This window comes from Hirundo rustica, chromosome 3 (assembly GCF_015227805.2).
Source record: "Hirundo rustica isolate bHirRus1 chromosome 3, bHirRus1.pri.v3, whole genome shotgun sequence".
Taxonomy (NCBI): Eukaryota; Metazoa; Chordata; class Aves; order Passeriformes; family Hirundinidae; genus Hirundo; species Hirundo rustica.
Window position 1 is genome coordinate 99,646,839 of NC_053452.1, and position 13,061 is coordinate 99,659,899.

Here is a 13,061-nt window from a genome sequence, read left to right on the forward strand (position 1 = left end):
GGGGATTGACAGGGGTAGGTAGAGGAGGGGGATGATTGACATAAAACAAACTATTATATAACACACTCCAAGGGGGAGAAACCATTGCATGGAATGGGGGTACATCGGAACAAACCATTACAATACAAAACCTTACAGAAATTTTACAGAGAACATTTAAAAACGTAACCAAACAACTTCTCACACTACCACAATTTTCTACATTTTTATTGATATTATATATATATATACCTTATAATAACTCTATTAAAACATCAGATTAACACTCCTCAGTGGCTAAATAAACTCCAACCAAATGTTTAAAATTATTTGGCTAAATATAGTGAGACAGAATAAGTCTAGCACATGGCCATAATTGCATATCATTTTTTAACAGCTGGTTCCTTTGACTTAAAAAGTATATGGATTGACCAGAAAATATATAGAAAAGAACCCAGAAAATCAAAATTATGCTCTAACCTCTGTATAAGGAAAGAACAAGAGGGACTAAGACTTAAAAAGAAAAGACAGAAAGTGCTAAAATAGAAATATGACTAAAGAAATATAAAGTCATGAGTGTCTTGAAGCATTCAATACAGAATTGTTTCTTTCTATTTTTCTCAAAGAAAAAAAAAAGGTATGGGGAAAAACTTGTATAAATTAAAGGAAGCAATGGCTACTGGAACTTGTTAAATACAAAGACAATAATTTTTCCTCAGGAGGCCCCTCAGCACTTAATCACTGCAAAAGCATCACTACAGCTTTACCCTGTTCTTAATCTCTTCCCTTGCTTTTGGCCACTCTCCAAGGCAGGATTTGAGGACATTTACTCTGACCTAACAGGGCTTTTCTGAATCTAATATTTCAGAATTTCTTAGAGGAAAAGGAATAATTTATCTTAAATTGTTACCATGAATTTCTCTTAAAATGATATCAAGGGCATTCTTAAAACCCAGGCAGGTGCTTTTGTACTAGTTCTATGAATATTATCAAATAGATAATTTTAGGAGGCTTTGTTCTCCTGCAGATGTCAATAGCTCCTGTTAAATTCAGTCTTGCTGGAGAAAACTCATTGTGAATTATATTGCTATTCTCTTTCATTTCATAGTATCTCATGCTTGGAGCTTGGGTTCCCTGCCAGTTTAACAATGTGATTTTCAGTGATTTTCTTTTTCCTTCTTTGTTTTGCAGCCTTGTTTAACTCTGAGACTAATGGATATATTTAACATTAGAATAAATTATAATTTATGATCCTAGCTGGCAAGAGAAAAATGAGCTTGCATGAGGTGAAGATATTTAAAATCAGAGATTAGGTGCTTTGCTGAAGTTCAAGAGCTCCAGATGTAGCATGAAGTGATACTTGGCTTAAGTGATGATGGGAACAAGAAACCTATATTATTTGGAATTTCTGTGGGAAATTACCAGGATTCGGACAGGCACATTTCAATAGATCTCTGCTTCTAACATTAAATCTGTAGAGAAATGGAAAGATGTTTTTCTTTGTGTACGAATGTAAACGAAAATATTCGCTTTTAATGGCTAATTTATCAATGACTTAAACAGAACTTTGGGTATGGACAGTAGAGGTGAGAGTCACATCCCTAACCGTGGTTGCTCACAATACAGACAGTAAAACATGAGCCAGTCATGAGGCTTCAGCAAATTTGCAGATGACACTAAACTGTATGGTGCAGTGACACTCTTGAAGGACAGGATGCCATCCAGAGGGACCTGGACAAGCTGGAGAAGTGGCCCATGGGAATCTCATGAGGTTTAACAAAACCAAGTGCAAGGTGCTGCACCTGGGTAGGGGCAACCCCTGGTACCAACACAGGCTGGGGATGAACAGATCCAGAGCAGCCCTGCTCAGAAGGATTTGGGGGTGCAGGGGGGCTGAGAGGTGGGACATGACCCAGCCATGTGCCCTGGCAGCCTGGAGAGCCAAATGTGTCCTGGGCTGCATCAAAGGCAGCGTGGGCAGCAGGTGTGGGAGGGGATTCAGCCCCTCTGCTCTGCTGTGGTGAGACCACACCTGCAGTGCTGCATCCAGCTCTGGGTCCCAGCAACCCAGAGGAAGGACACGGACCTGAGTCCAGAAGAGAGCAGAAAGACTATCAGAAGGATGGAGCAGCTCTGTTATGAGGAAAGGCGGAGAGAATTGGGATTGTTCACCCTGAAAAAGAGAAGGCATCAGAGTTACCTAATGTGGCCCTCCAGTACCCGAAAGGAGCCTAAAGGAAAGACAGAAAGACACCATTTACCAGGGCATGTAGTGACAGGGCAAAGAGGAATTCAAAGGCTTCAAACTAAGAATAGGTTTAGATTAGATACTAGGAAAAAAATATTTACTGTAGAGTGCTGAGTGACTGGAACAGGCTGCCCAGAGAAGCTGGGGATACATCATCCCAGGGAGTGTTCAAGGCCAGGACGGATGGGGCATGGAGCAACCTGGTCTAGTGAAGGTGTTCCTGCCCATGGCAGGGAGTTGGAACTAGGTGATCTTTAATGTCCTTTCTAACCTAAGTCATTCTATGGCTCTAAATCCTGCCTTAAGTTTCCACATTTGCTTATTACAATTACTAAATCAATTACTTCTACAAGGATATCTTTGTTGAAATCATATGTGTCATTTAAACTTTAAAACCAGGTTTTAAAGGTACTTAAAGTCACACGATTCCTACACAGGTATGACTGTATAACTTATTTACATTTCTTAGACATAATTTTAAGATACTTCTCTCATTACAGCAATTAGCTATATGTTTTAGAACATAGTAAAATTGCTTTAAAAATCTGTTGTAGATTGTTATCATCAAGTTAGCCACAGCACTCAAGAGGGCCTCTTTAAAAATTTCAGGGAGCCTCAAGTATCAGTACCTCATTACCTAAAATACCTCCTCTACACTGCAGTCCCATGTTATTTAAAAACTCTTCCATACTTTTGCTATGCTGCAGTTCCATGAGTCACTCCACACAGCTCTGGCTCTTTCTTTCCTTCTCCCCTCTGCATTTCTAGCTCTCTGCTTCCCATCCCTTCCTCCTCACAGCATGACCAACAGACTCCAACTGAGTGACCACTCCACCAACTATCTCACTCTTTTATCACCCATAGCTGTGAGGGCAAAGCTGTTCCCACTCTGGTAATTAACACAGCTGCAACACTTTAGGAGCAAGAGTGCCTTCAGCACTACCATTGTCTGTTCTCCCACAACTCCCCCTTTCTTTTTTAATTATAAAGTTGAGCATTTCTAGAAAAACATGCTTAGGTAAATTCACATTATGACATATTTACATATTTCTCCTAGAACTAAAAGTTATATAAATGTTTAAATACAACACATATGTTTTACTAGCAAATAAGCACATTGTACTGAGTAAATCACATGGAAGCAGTGGGAAATACTTTGAAGCTCTCACTACACACTGGTTAAGCTGACAGCTTTGAAATGTCTGCCTTAAAAGATCTGAGATCTGCTCTCCTATGTCAGTAGATCAAGTTAGTGATCTGTTTTAGACAGTTTGCTGCTAATTCTGTTACTTGATGAGCTATCTCCTCTTGTCAGGACAGCTATCCCACCAAAACTGGCTGTCTTTGTTACGGCTGGCTTCAAATTTCGATTTGAGCTGTCTGAGTCTGTATACTCTTGACTTCAATCTTTTGATAGCATTCTGATCTTGCTTTTTTCACTGTTTTTATCTTTACTTTTATCCTTCTCTTTTTTTCTTTCTTGGAGTCATCTTTACTAGATTTATCTTCTTCTTGCAAGCTAGGAAAACTTGAAAGATGTAGTTGGATTGATTCCTGGTTGTCATGAAGATTTTCGGCTCCTGGATGAGGGGATGACTCTTCACACACAGCAAGATTCCACATGAGTTTTCCCTTAGCTCCTGACTTGGACCACTTTTTCTGCTGATTTGCACCTCGTTTCTTCTTAAGCTTTGCATAACAACTTTTTGTTGGCAGTAACACCTGCAGCTCTGTCTCGGAATCACTGAGCTTCTCCTCCTCTAATTCTGAGCTTTCAGGTTTATTAAGAACACAGTTATCCAGGTTGGTTTCAGAGATGGCAGTCTCCTGCTCTTTTGCAGCTTCTTCTGCTCTCTCCTGGTTCAATTTACCTTGCTTAGACATTCTGAAAAACTGCTATAATTCCAACTGCCTTCCTAGCTTCCTCTGTTGGTCTTTGCTCGTTAAGTCCACCCAATTGATCAACGGCAATGTGAGTCCTATGTTTCCATTAACAGTTCAGAGTGCCAATCTCCCTGCCAGTCCTTCCGAGAGCTTGATGCACCATAGTCAACCTGGATTGCAGTCTGTCATCAAAATAGAATGAATTGTGGGAGAACAGACAGTGGTAGTGCTGAAGGCACCCTTGCTCCTAAAGTGTTGCAGCTGTGTTAATTACCAAAGAGTGGGAACAGCTTTGCCCTCACAGCTATGGGTGATAAAAGAGTAAGATAGTTGGTGGAGTGGTCACTCAGTTGGAGTCTGCTGGTCATGCTGTGAGGAGGAAGCGATGGGAAGCAGGGAGCTAGAAATGCAGAGGGGAGAAGAAGGAGAGAACAAGCCGGAGCTGTGTGCGGTTGTTCCTAGGACTGCAGCTTAGCAAAGGTATGGAAGAGGTTTTAAATAACATGGGACTGCAGTGTAGAGGCGGTATTTTAGGTAATGAGGTACTGATACTTGAGGCTCCCTGAAATTTTTAAAGAAGCACTCTGGAGTGCTGTGGCTATCTTGATGATGATGAAAAATGGTGACCCTGACATGATGAAAAAGCCCGAATGACATGATTTGCAACACACTAGGAGCAAGAGTACTTTTACTGCTATCACTGTCTCTCCTCCCACAGTAAATATATTTGTATTTCGTTTAGAAAATGTGAAGACTGTTTGGCCACATTCCCAACTAGTACAAGTAGCAATTAATCCATTTCTTACAGATATACTTAAATTGCACCAGTGACTGTGAAGGAAAGCATCTGAGAGTTGCCTTTGTCTCACATACATAAAGGTTATTAAACTAATCTGAAAATTCTTTAACTACATTACACCGTTTCTCTTTGTAAATAGGTTTATAGCAACACAACTATTTCAAAAATCTTTCCAGTGACTGAGTTATGACAATATCTTACTTATAGATAGCTCAAACTAATATACTCTGTGATTTCACATCTGTTCAGAGCTGGCACACAGATTCTTTACATAAAAGAGTCTTCAATTTTTTTCCTTATTAGCACCTTTTTAAATTTAAATAGGCACAACTGATTAGTTAATTTTTTAAGCTCTTATGATTTCAGCACATTTATGGTAATGTTACGAATATGCAGTGGAAAAATTAATAATTCCCAAATGGTTTTTTTGAGTTCATTTTCATCATCTCACTGTCAGGAATAAGTGGTCTAGACATAGAAGGGTTGAAACATGATTCTCCCTTGAGTAACTGTAGAATCTCTGTTCCCTAAAACTTACAGGTGTGGTTGCATTTCAGTCATGATGTCAGAAGAAATAATAGACCATTTCTGTACTGTCTTGTTTCAAGTTTCGTAACCATTTCACCAATTCAAGGCAAAATGAAGGTAGGCTGCTGTTGGGAGAATTTTCTTGCAAGTAATTAATTTTGTATCAGTTCTCCCTATTTTTTATTTCTCAGAGCTGTTATTTAGAAGTGCCCCTGCTGTGGTAATCTAACAATGTTTTTGGTGACTTTATGGTATGATTCAGTGAAACAGCAATACTAAAAGATTTATCCGTTCATTTAGTGAAACACCAACTTGTGATTCATTAATGTCTATAACATATTTTCTTTTCCACTCACATTAAAATTATAAAGATCTTGTTTTAAAAGTCTTTATGAATTTCACAGCTTTCTATGAGTGGAAGAAAAGAGGGAGTCCATTTACTACTCTGGAGCTGCTACCTTGCAGCTTTTCTCCAAGCTTGTCATGCAGGATCTAGACCTTTAATTCTCCACTTTTCAATTCGGTTCATTCAAAAGTGAAACCACTCACAGCATCCCCTAACGGTGAAGTAAGATGTAATAAAAGTATTTAAACACAAAGGTAAATCAGGAAACTGATGAGGGCAAGCCTTTGAAACACTAATTAGGGCTTTTGCATATCTTCAGTAGCTGTAGCATTTGTCCTCGAGCCATCTGAGAATTAACATGAGGAAGGAGAATTCACCAAACGCTTGAGAGAGGATGCTACCAATTGTTAATTGTTTTTCTCTTCAAAGTAGTTCTAAATTTACCAGTTGCCCCAAAGCTTGAGTTAAAATTTTGTTTCTTCCAGCACTGACACCTTGACAGCATCTACAATACGTGTACCTGTTTTATGTAAAAGATTTAAGGAGATCTCTTACCTACTCATTAACTTTCTTTTAGTTCTGATTAATTATGACCATTCTACCGGCCAATAGAAAGTAGCTTGTATTAGCGAATAATTGTTACCTACACTTGCAAAAGAAAAGAGAACTTTTTCTTGGCTTTATCTGGGATACATTTCTGGATAAATTGGAATTGTGATAGTGTTTATTCAAATCAAATAAATAATTAATGATGTAAGAGGCTAGAACTGCAGTAGTCAGTTGACAGACTTCAGTTCAACCTCAATCTTAATTCAACTCTGGGATTAAATTTTGTTGAATTTACCCATTGTGTCAGTAATACAGGCAGTAAACCGTCAAAATATCTCCCATGTGTGACTGCTCACAAACACTTCCAGGGCCACCATATTTTTACATCAGGACATCCAGACATTAAGGGAAAAAAGTGTTTTGCATGTAAGTGCAGGCTTCAATAGATTGTGGATAGTGACATCCCCTCTGCCCACTGAGTTCTCTGTGTAGATGAGAGATTTAGTACTAATAGATAAATATACTGCATTTCATCTGCCATAACAAAATACAGATATTTGAATTGAATGTAAAAATGCTAACATAAATTATTAATTTATGTCATTAATAATCTTATCATTCTCTTAAACAGCTCCCTGTGGTTTTTGATGTAATTTTGAAATGTATAGACATTGGAAAGTTTTGTCTCCCTATGGTACTAGGATGCTCCTATGAGTTTTGAACATTAAGGGTGGGAACATTTTAATATACATGATAATCTCAGATACAAGAGAAAAAATTTCTATCTCTCACTAGGCCACCTGGCACAGCTGAGAGAAGATCCAAATACTGCCGGGTGGGGGGGGGGGGTGTGTGCGGTGGGGGTTGCTGTTGATGTACTTCTGTACTTCCATCCCTACCTATTTGGAGAAGTGAAATTGATACAATACCATGATAGCATTGAATATGATGAAGGCCTTATGACTCTCTAACTACATTTTTAGTGCTTGCGAAGTACAAAAAGGGTGAGGGGGAAACATCTTTACTGAGTCCACCTTGAAAGCTAATATTTCTCACACCACTGTTAAATGGACTGCAAATATGCACAGGTGTGTAACACATGAATAGAGCTGACAGAGCTAGTGAAGGGTGTGATGGGAGTACTGTAATCATGTTACTGTTAGCCCAAGCTAAGGAATGTCAACAGTATACAAGATATTGCAGAGGCTGCAAGTTAATAAAGAGCCACATAGTGCCCTTCTATAAAAAAGCAGGTTTGCCTTTTTTTTTCTTTTTTCCATTGTCACAGTGTGGTTATTAATTTGTATATTGTCTGTGTCAATTAACTACTAAATTATCTATTATTTAGCTAGCTATTTATTGTAGAAGAGAGGGAGTGCTTCTCAGAGGTTTTCTTGAAAATATTTTAAGTAAATGAGCTCTTTTTCATCATACCCAGAAATACCTATTGAAACAGATGAAAAGTCTTAAAAATTAGCAGTGTGACCCAGCCCAAAATAAGGATTAGCAGGATTAAGCTGCAGCATAATGATATGTGATTTTACACATGAATAGTGCCAAATGGAATGGTTCTCACGTGTAAAGTTATTCACCTGTTTAATGTCAAAACTATCTTTTCATTTTAAATCTGACTTTTACCTTCATAAAGATTTTAACTTCTGTTCTGCCTAAAACTGCAGATGTGATATAATTACTCAATAGAGAACTTTCTTGATACATCTAAAATTATTTCAAAACATATTGCAAAAGTTTGATTACAAAGTAGAATAAATGAAAATTATTAAACAACATATTGGCATTTTTAACCATACTTTTCAAAATAATTTATTTGTCTTTCAGTATTTCAATGAAATGAAGAGCACAGTTATTACTTGTAGGTAAGGAAGGGATTCCTGATCCAGTTTTTATCTGATCTCAAAGCCACCCTGTAAACTTACATTTCAGAATAATTTATTTTTATCAGTGATTTTTTCTTAAAACAATTTTATACATCTCTTGATGTATACGAGCCATAGTCCATGCAAGTAAATGCAGATACTCACTTCTCTTTAAAGGTCTTGCATTGTTCACTCACTATTTGACCTGCTTGTCCTTCAAAAGATGAGAAGTGATTATATGATTAGGATGCCTGCAAGGAACCTGCAAGAACTGCATTTCTTTTCCTGGTTTGCTCATGTTGCTTGTGTTACCACAGACGTTTCCTTTATTCTCTTTGTGTATCAAGTCTTTGCTGAAAAACCCAAACAGCAGGTGCTGTATCAACCCCTCATCTCTGTTTTTTTCTGCCTACCTGGAATACAAGTATTTTCTCAGAAAAGGTACAGTGGCTGCTCATAGTGTGCGCTGTGAATAGAATAGCCCACAGAAAAACAAAAATAAAGCTATAAGAAATCATCTACTCTGCACACATCACTGATTTCAGATTGTTGAGAATTTACCAGCTGTAATTATGGTTTTGACAGACTGAGCTGAATTCTAAGCATACTTGAGAAGAAAGGTTGTTCTGCCATTCTCCAAAAAAACCCAACCTCTGCACTAAAGGTTAAGCAAAGGAAAAGCTTTTTCTTTCCCCATAGACAAACAATAAAAGCTATTATATTATAAGTCTGGTTTTGTTTTATTTATTTATTGAATAAGGAGAACATTGAGGAAGTCAATCAAACTTTGCAGCATGAATTACTAAGCAGTAAGAGCTCATTAAACCCCTTTTCCACTGTTGATTTCAGCTTGAGGAAATTATTTTATTATTAGGAAAAAGTTATCACAAAGCTTGAATTAATAGTAACAAAAACAAATTAAAAAAATGAAAATCCTTTTTATTGTCCTAGGAATGCACTCAATTGCCAACACTATTAACAACCAGAGATTAAATTTTTTTTCCGTTCTCTCACTGCCTTCGGGGCATTAACTGACAAGACACACAGCAGCTCATAACTGAAGTTTAAAATTTAACTTTAGATAGGGGCCTCAAGACACCCTTATAATACAAGTAACAAAATATATAGTAATTAGTAATGCCACCGGGGTTTTCTCTGCTTAAATTTTCTCTTTCCTTCTCTTTTTTAGTATTTGGTGAAAATCTGTTTTGTAGTCTTACATATGTGATGTATTGCTCTAATTTTCTGTGCCCAGATCCTGTTACCTCTGTTCATGTTTAGCTTACCTCAAATTTTCTCCTCTTTGACAAGTCATTTCCTTTGTTCTGGATAGCTGAAAATACTTCGTCTTTTAGATGGAAATCTCTGGTTGGCTGCTTGTATCTTAAGGGGAAAAACCATTTGTCCTAGCACTTACAGAGGGCTTAGTTTAAAGTTAGCATGAAAGTAATCCACTTTTTTTTTTTTTCCTTTCCTCTTGCTATGCCCAAAGAATCAGCAATTTAGTTGACAAAAAAATCTAAATGTGTTTCCTTCTTCGATTTATACCTACTACCTGACAACAACTTTTACACAACCTCAAACAACCTTCACTCAGTATCTAACCTATCCTGTCCTTGACCCCCGGCTGCTGATGAAATAGGAGGCCACCTCCTCTGATGGGGCACAACCATTCCTGTTTGTGTATTCCCTCTCACCTCAGAAAGCTACATTTTTGCTACAGCAGTAGTGCACACAGCGTGAATAAACCTCAAGCACATGTCTGACCAGATTATAAGTGTTCCACTTTGAGGTCACAGCCTGAATTGTGCAGGAAGTGTAATTTGGTGCGGAATGCTGTCAAGACACGGCCCATGTTGGCTGCCTTTCTGTTGATTGCTCCATACTGGTTACTGAGAGTTTGAGGCATTTCCTTGGTGCCTGCAACAACGCATTGTACTGGCTGGGGGTGAACCTAGAGAGGAATGAAGAGGTGCTCAACACACCAAATCACCTGGAAATGAAGCAGTGTAAGTCCTTGGGAGACAACTTTGACTCTTACCCAGATGAGATTAGGAAGGGTGCTGTGATTCCAGTTTTTAACACAGGGTAAATATCACCTTAAGCTAGTAAACAGAATTGGCTTTCATCAGACACAATAAGTTGAGTCTTAAGTTTATCTTAATGTTCTGTGTTCAGAAACAGAGCTGGTACAGTTCTGGTAGAAAATATTCTCTAATTAAGAATCTCTAACAGCTGGGTTAAACTGGTTGTTATGAGCAAAGCATCTTGTAAGTTCTCTTCAGAACAAAGCTTTAAAGTAAACTGTCTTTCAGGTTGAGCATCCTGCTAAAACATGCTTGAAGTAAGTAATAAATAAACAAAATCTTGACTTCAAAAACCGGAAAGTAAGGGTTAATAGAGAACAGATAAATTCTGCCTTTGTAGATATGATATTTCCCCCTTATATATTGCAACTAACTGACAACCATGTTGGGGTTTGAGAGCCTTTTTCCTTTTTTCTTCTCTCTCTCTCTCTTTTTTTTTTTTTTTTTTTTTTTTTTTTTTCCCAAGAGAAAAGAAAAGCTTTGAGTTGGCTCTGATCCCATTGCCCACAAGTTGGCTGGAGCCTGGCCATCTGTCACAGCTGCTGCTCAGCACTGCTGCCACTCTAATTGACAATGAACCCAGCACCCTGCAGTAATTGGGGCTGCACTGTGACTCGGGCAGGTAATGCACCCTTTTAGCATCCAGCAGTCCCCATCTGTGCAGCAGCCCTGGGCATGGGAGAACAGTGACCCCACTGCTGCTTTCCCAGGTGGGCAGCAGGGATGGCCTCACCTGGGAAGCATTAGGAAAACCCAAGGAAAACCATGCCCACATCAAAACTGAAAAGCTCCCCCAACTTACTGAAAGGTTTTAATACTGCTGCCAAGGCACACGCACATCTGCCATTCAGTTCTGGTTTTTTTATTTAAAAAAAAAAAAAAAAAATCTTCCAATATTGAGCAGTTCATGGACTGCCCCAGTCAGGGTTTCTTTATTAAATTACCTCTCAACAATATTTTAAATAGACTAGTCTGGGTTTCTTCTTCATCACGAGTACTACAGGCTCCAAAGCTTTGGCATACGGGGCATTTAATTCAGTTACTGAGAAGACAGCTTTGCAGCAAGCCTTTCCCCAAGGTTTAGATACTTTGGGGAGACAAAGCCAAATCTTCACTATGTTTCTTGACTGCAAGGTGTCGGAAACTCAGCACTTCCCTTATGCCATAAGCATAACCTTGGTCCCAGAATATTCCATGCAGCATTTCTTTGTCCCCTTCAGTCACTGACCTGCTAGTTATGAATTGCAAGCTAGTGTTATTTGACTGTATTTTGGGAGCTGCTGCCTTCTTAAGTGGAAGTAACTTAGGTTTCCATGGCAGGTGTGTGTATGGTGAAAAAAAAATGCATACTCTTCCATTTAAAATGTACAGTCCTTTGGGCTTCATCCAGAACATAATGAAGTAGATAGAATTAAGTCATTTTACTCCAGAGAGATTCAGTCTCAACGGGTACTTTTGGGTTTAAGGCAATATTTTGAGGCTAAATCTCTGTTCTTTCTGCAATTCCTTCACAATTCTACATAAATTAGGATACATGTGGATGTCAGAATTAGACCCAGTGATTCTGACAAGCCTAGAAGGATTGAGGATCCTGACTGCTTCATACAAAGTTACTTTTGCTTTAAAAAGTACTATTTCAAGCTGTATTGATTTCTAATTACAGGTAAATGCTTCCAGATGAGACCAACCAGCCAGTGGGCAGCGTGTTTCCAATGGGAGCACTGTCCTGTGCTGCAAGGCACCCCCTGTCACCCACACAACTCCAGATCCTCCCAAATCTTGCTTTAGCATGATTTGGATGATACAAAGGCCTTTACTTCTTTTTTTTAATCATTATCAATTCAAATGTCACATTTTCAGTTTTATTACCTTACCTTTTTTCCCTTTGCTTCCCAAAACAGGAGCTCAAAAGTCTTTCAGTTCCCTTTGCGAAATAAAGCTTTCTAGAGAATTTGATCCTTTTAATTTTTAATATTATTGTTAGGTTTGTATTGGAAGAGTCTGTCAGAACTAGTACAGAACTGACTTACTGGCTCTTGTCTCCAGAAATGTGATTTTTCCTTCACTTTTTGGGATGTGGAGTGATTTTGTACTAGCACTAAGTAAATTACTCCAACAGCAGCTTGTAGTGGAAAAATACAATGTAATATTTTTCAATGTTTTCAATCCTTTACTGACATACCAGCAAAACTTCACCTGAAAAATTAATGAAACTGTGAGCTGAGTGGTGGGAAATTGTTGGAAAGAGACGCACATGGCACGAGTTGTTAAGCAGCTGGAAAAGCAGTTCCTGTGCATTTGTCTCTTAAATGCAAGAAAAGACATTTCAGACTTGGTGTACAAGTAAAGACAGGAAATATTCCTAATAAAAAAGGAAATGTCAAAATCCACATGACTAGAAAATGATGCTGATGTGTGACTTTTTTCTTGCAAAAATAAATGACCATGGAGAGCAACTCAGCACATACTCTTCCACACACATGCACAAGAAAGGCCAGAAGGATGTTTCTGATCCTGACATGAAGAACTTCAAACATTTTGTTAGATCTCTGTCTAGGCAGTTCCCTACAGCATAATTTTTGACCTGCAGGTATCTGTGGACTTATACATCATAGATATTTCTCAAAGAACTAGTTGCAAAAGTGGTAGTTTCTGCAAAAAAAAAATAAGGAAATCTGTTGCTTGTTATGAAATAATTTTAAAGTAAAATTATAACTCCAAAACTTTTGTTTCTAGTGCTTTATTCAGTTTCATTTTAATTTGG

At 38.2% G+C, this 13,061-nt stretch overlaps 1 protein-coding gene and 2 long non-coding RNA genes across 3 annotated transcripts; 1 reads left to right on the plus strand and 2 right to left on the minus strand.

Annotated features, from left to right (window-relative positions):
• Positions 1-1,933: 1,933 nt before the first annotated feature.
• On the minus strand, positions 1,934-3,034 carry LOC120750823 (uncharacterized). The gene is made up of 3 exons (XR_009207730.1): positions 2,919-3,034; positions 2,329-2,447; positions 1,934-2,152 (listed from the first exon to the last, which is right to left on the minus strand). It is a non-coding gene; the product is annotated as an uncharacterized LOC120750823 (long non-coding RNA).
• Positions 3,035-3,111: 77 nt separating this feature from the next.
• Positions 3,112-4,296, minus strand: LOC131378460 (cAMP-regulated phosphoprotein 21-like). Its single transcript, XM_058419990.1, has one exon. The coding sequence runs from the start codon at positions 4,109-4,111 to the stop codon at positions 3,587-3,589; it is 525 nt and encodes a 174-aa protein (XP_058275973.1). The 5' UTR covers positions 4,112-4,296; the 3' UTR covers positions 3,112-3,586.
• A 170-nt stretch (positions 4,297-4,466) lies between these two features.
• Positions 4,467-12,195, plus strand: LOC120751089 (uncharacterized). The gene is made up of 3 exons (XR_005700261.1): positions 4,467-4,591; positions 5,451-5,555; positions 11,961-12,195. It is a non-coding gene; the product is annotated as an uncharacterized LOC120751089 (long non-coding RNA).
• The last annotated feature ends 866 nt before the right edge of the window (positions 12,196-13,061 follow it).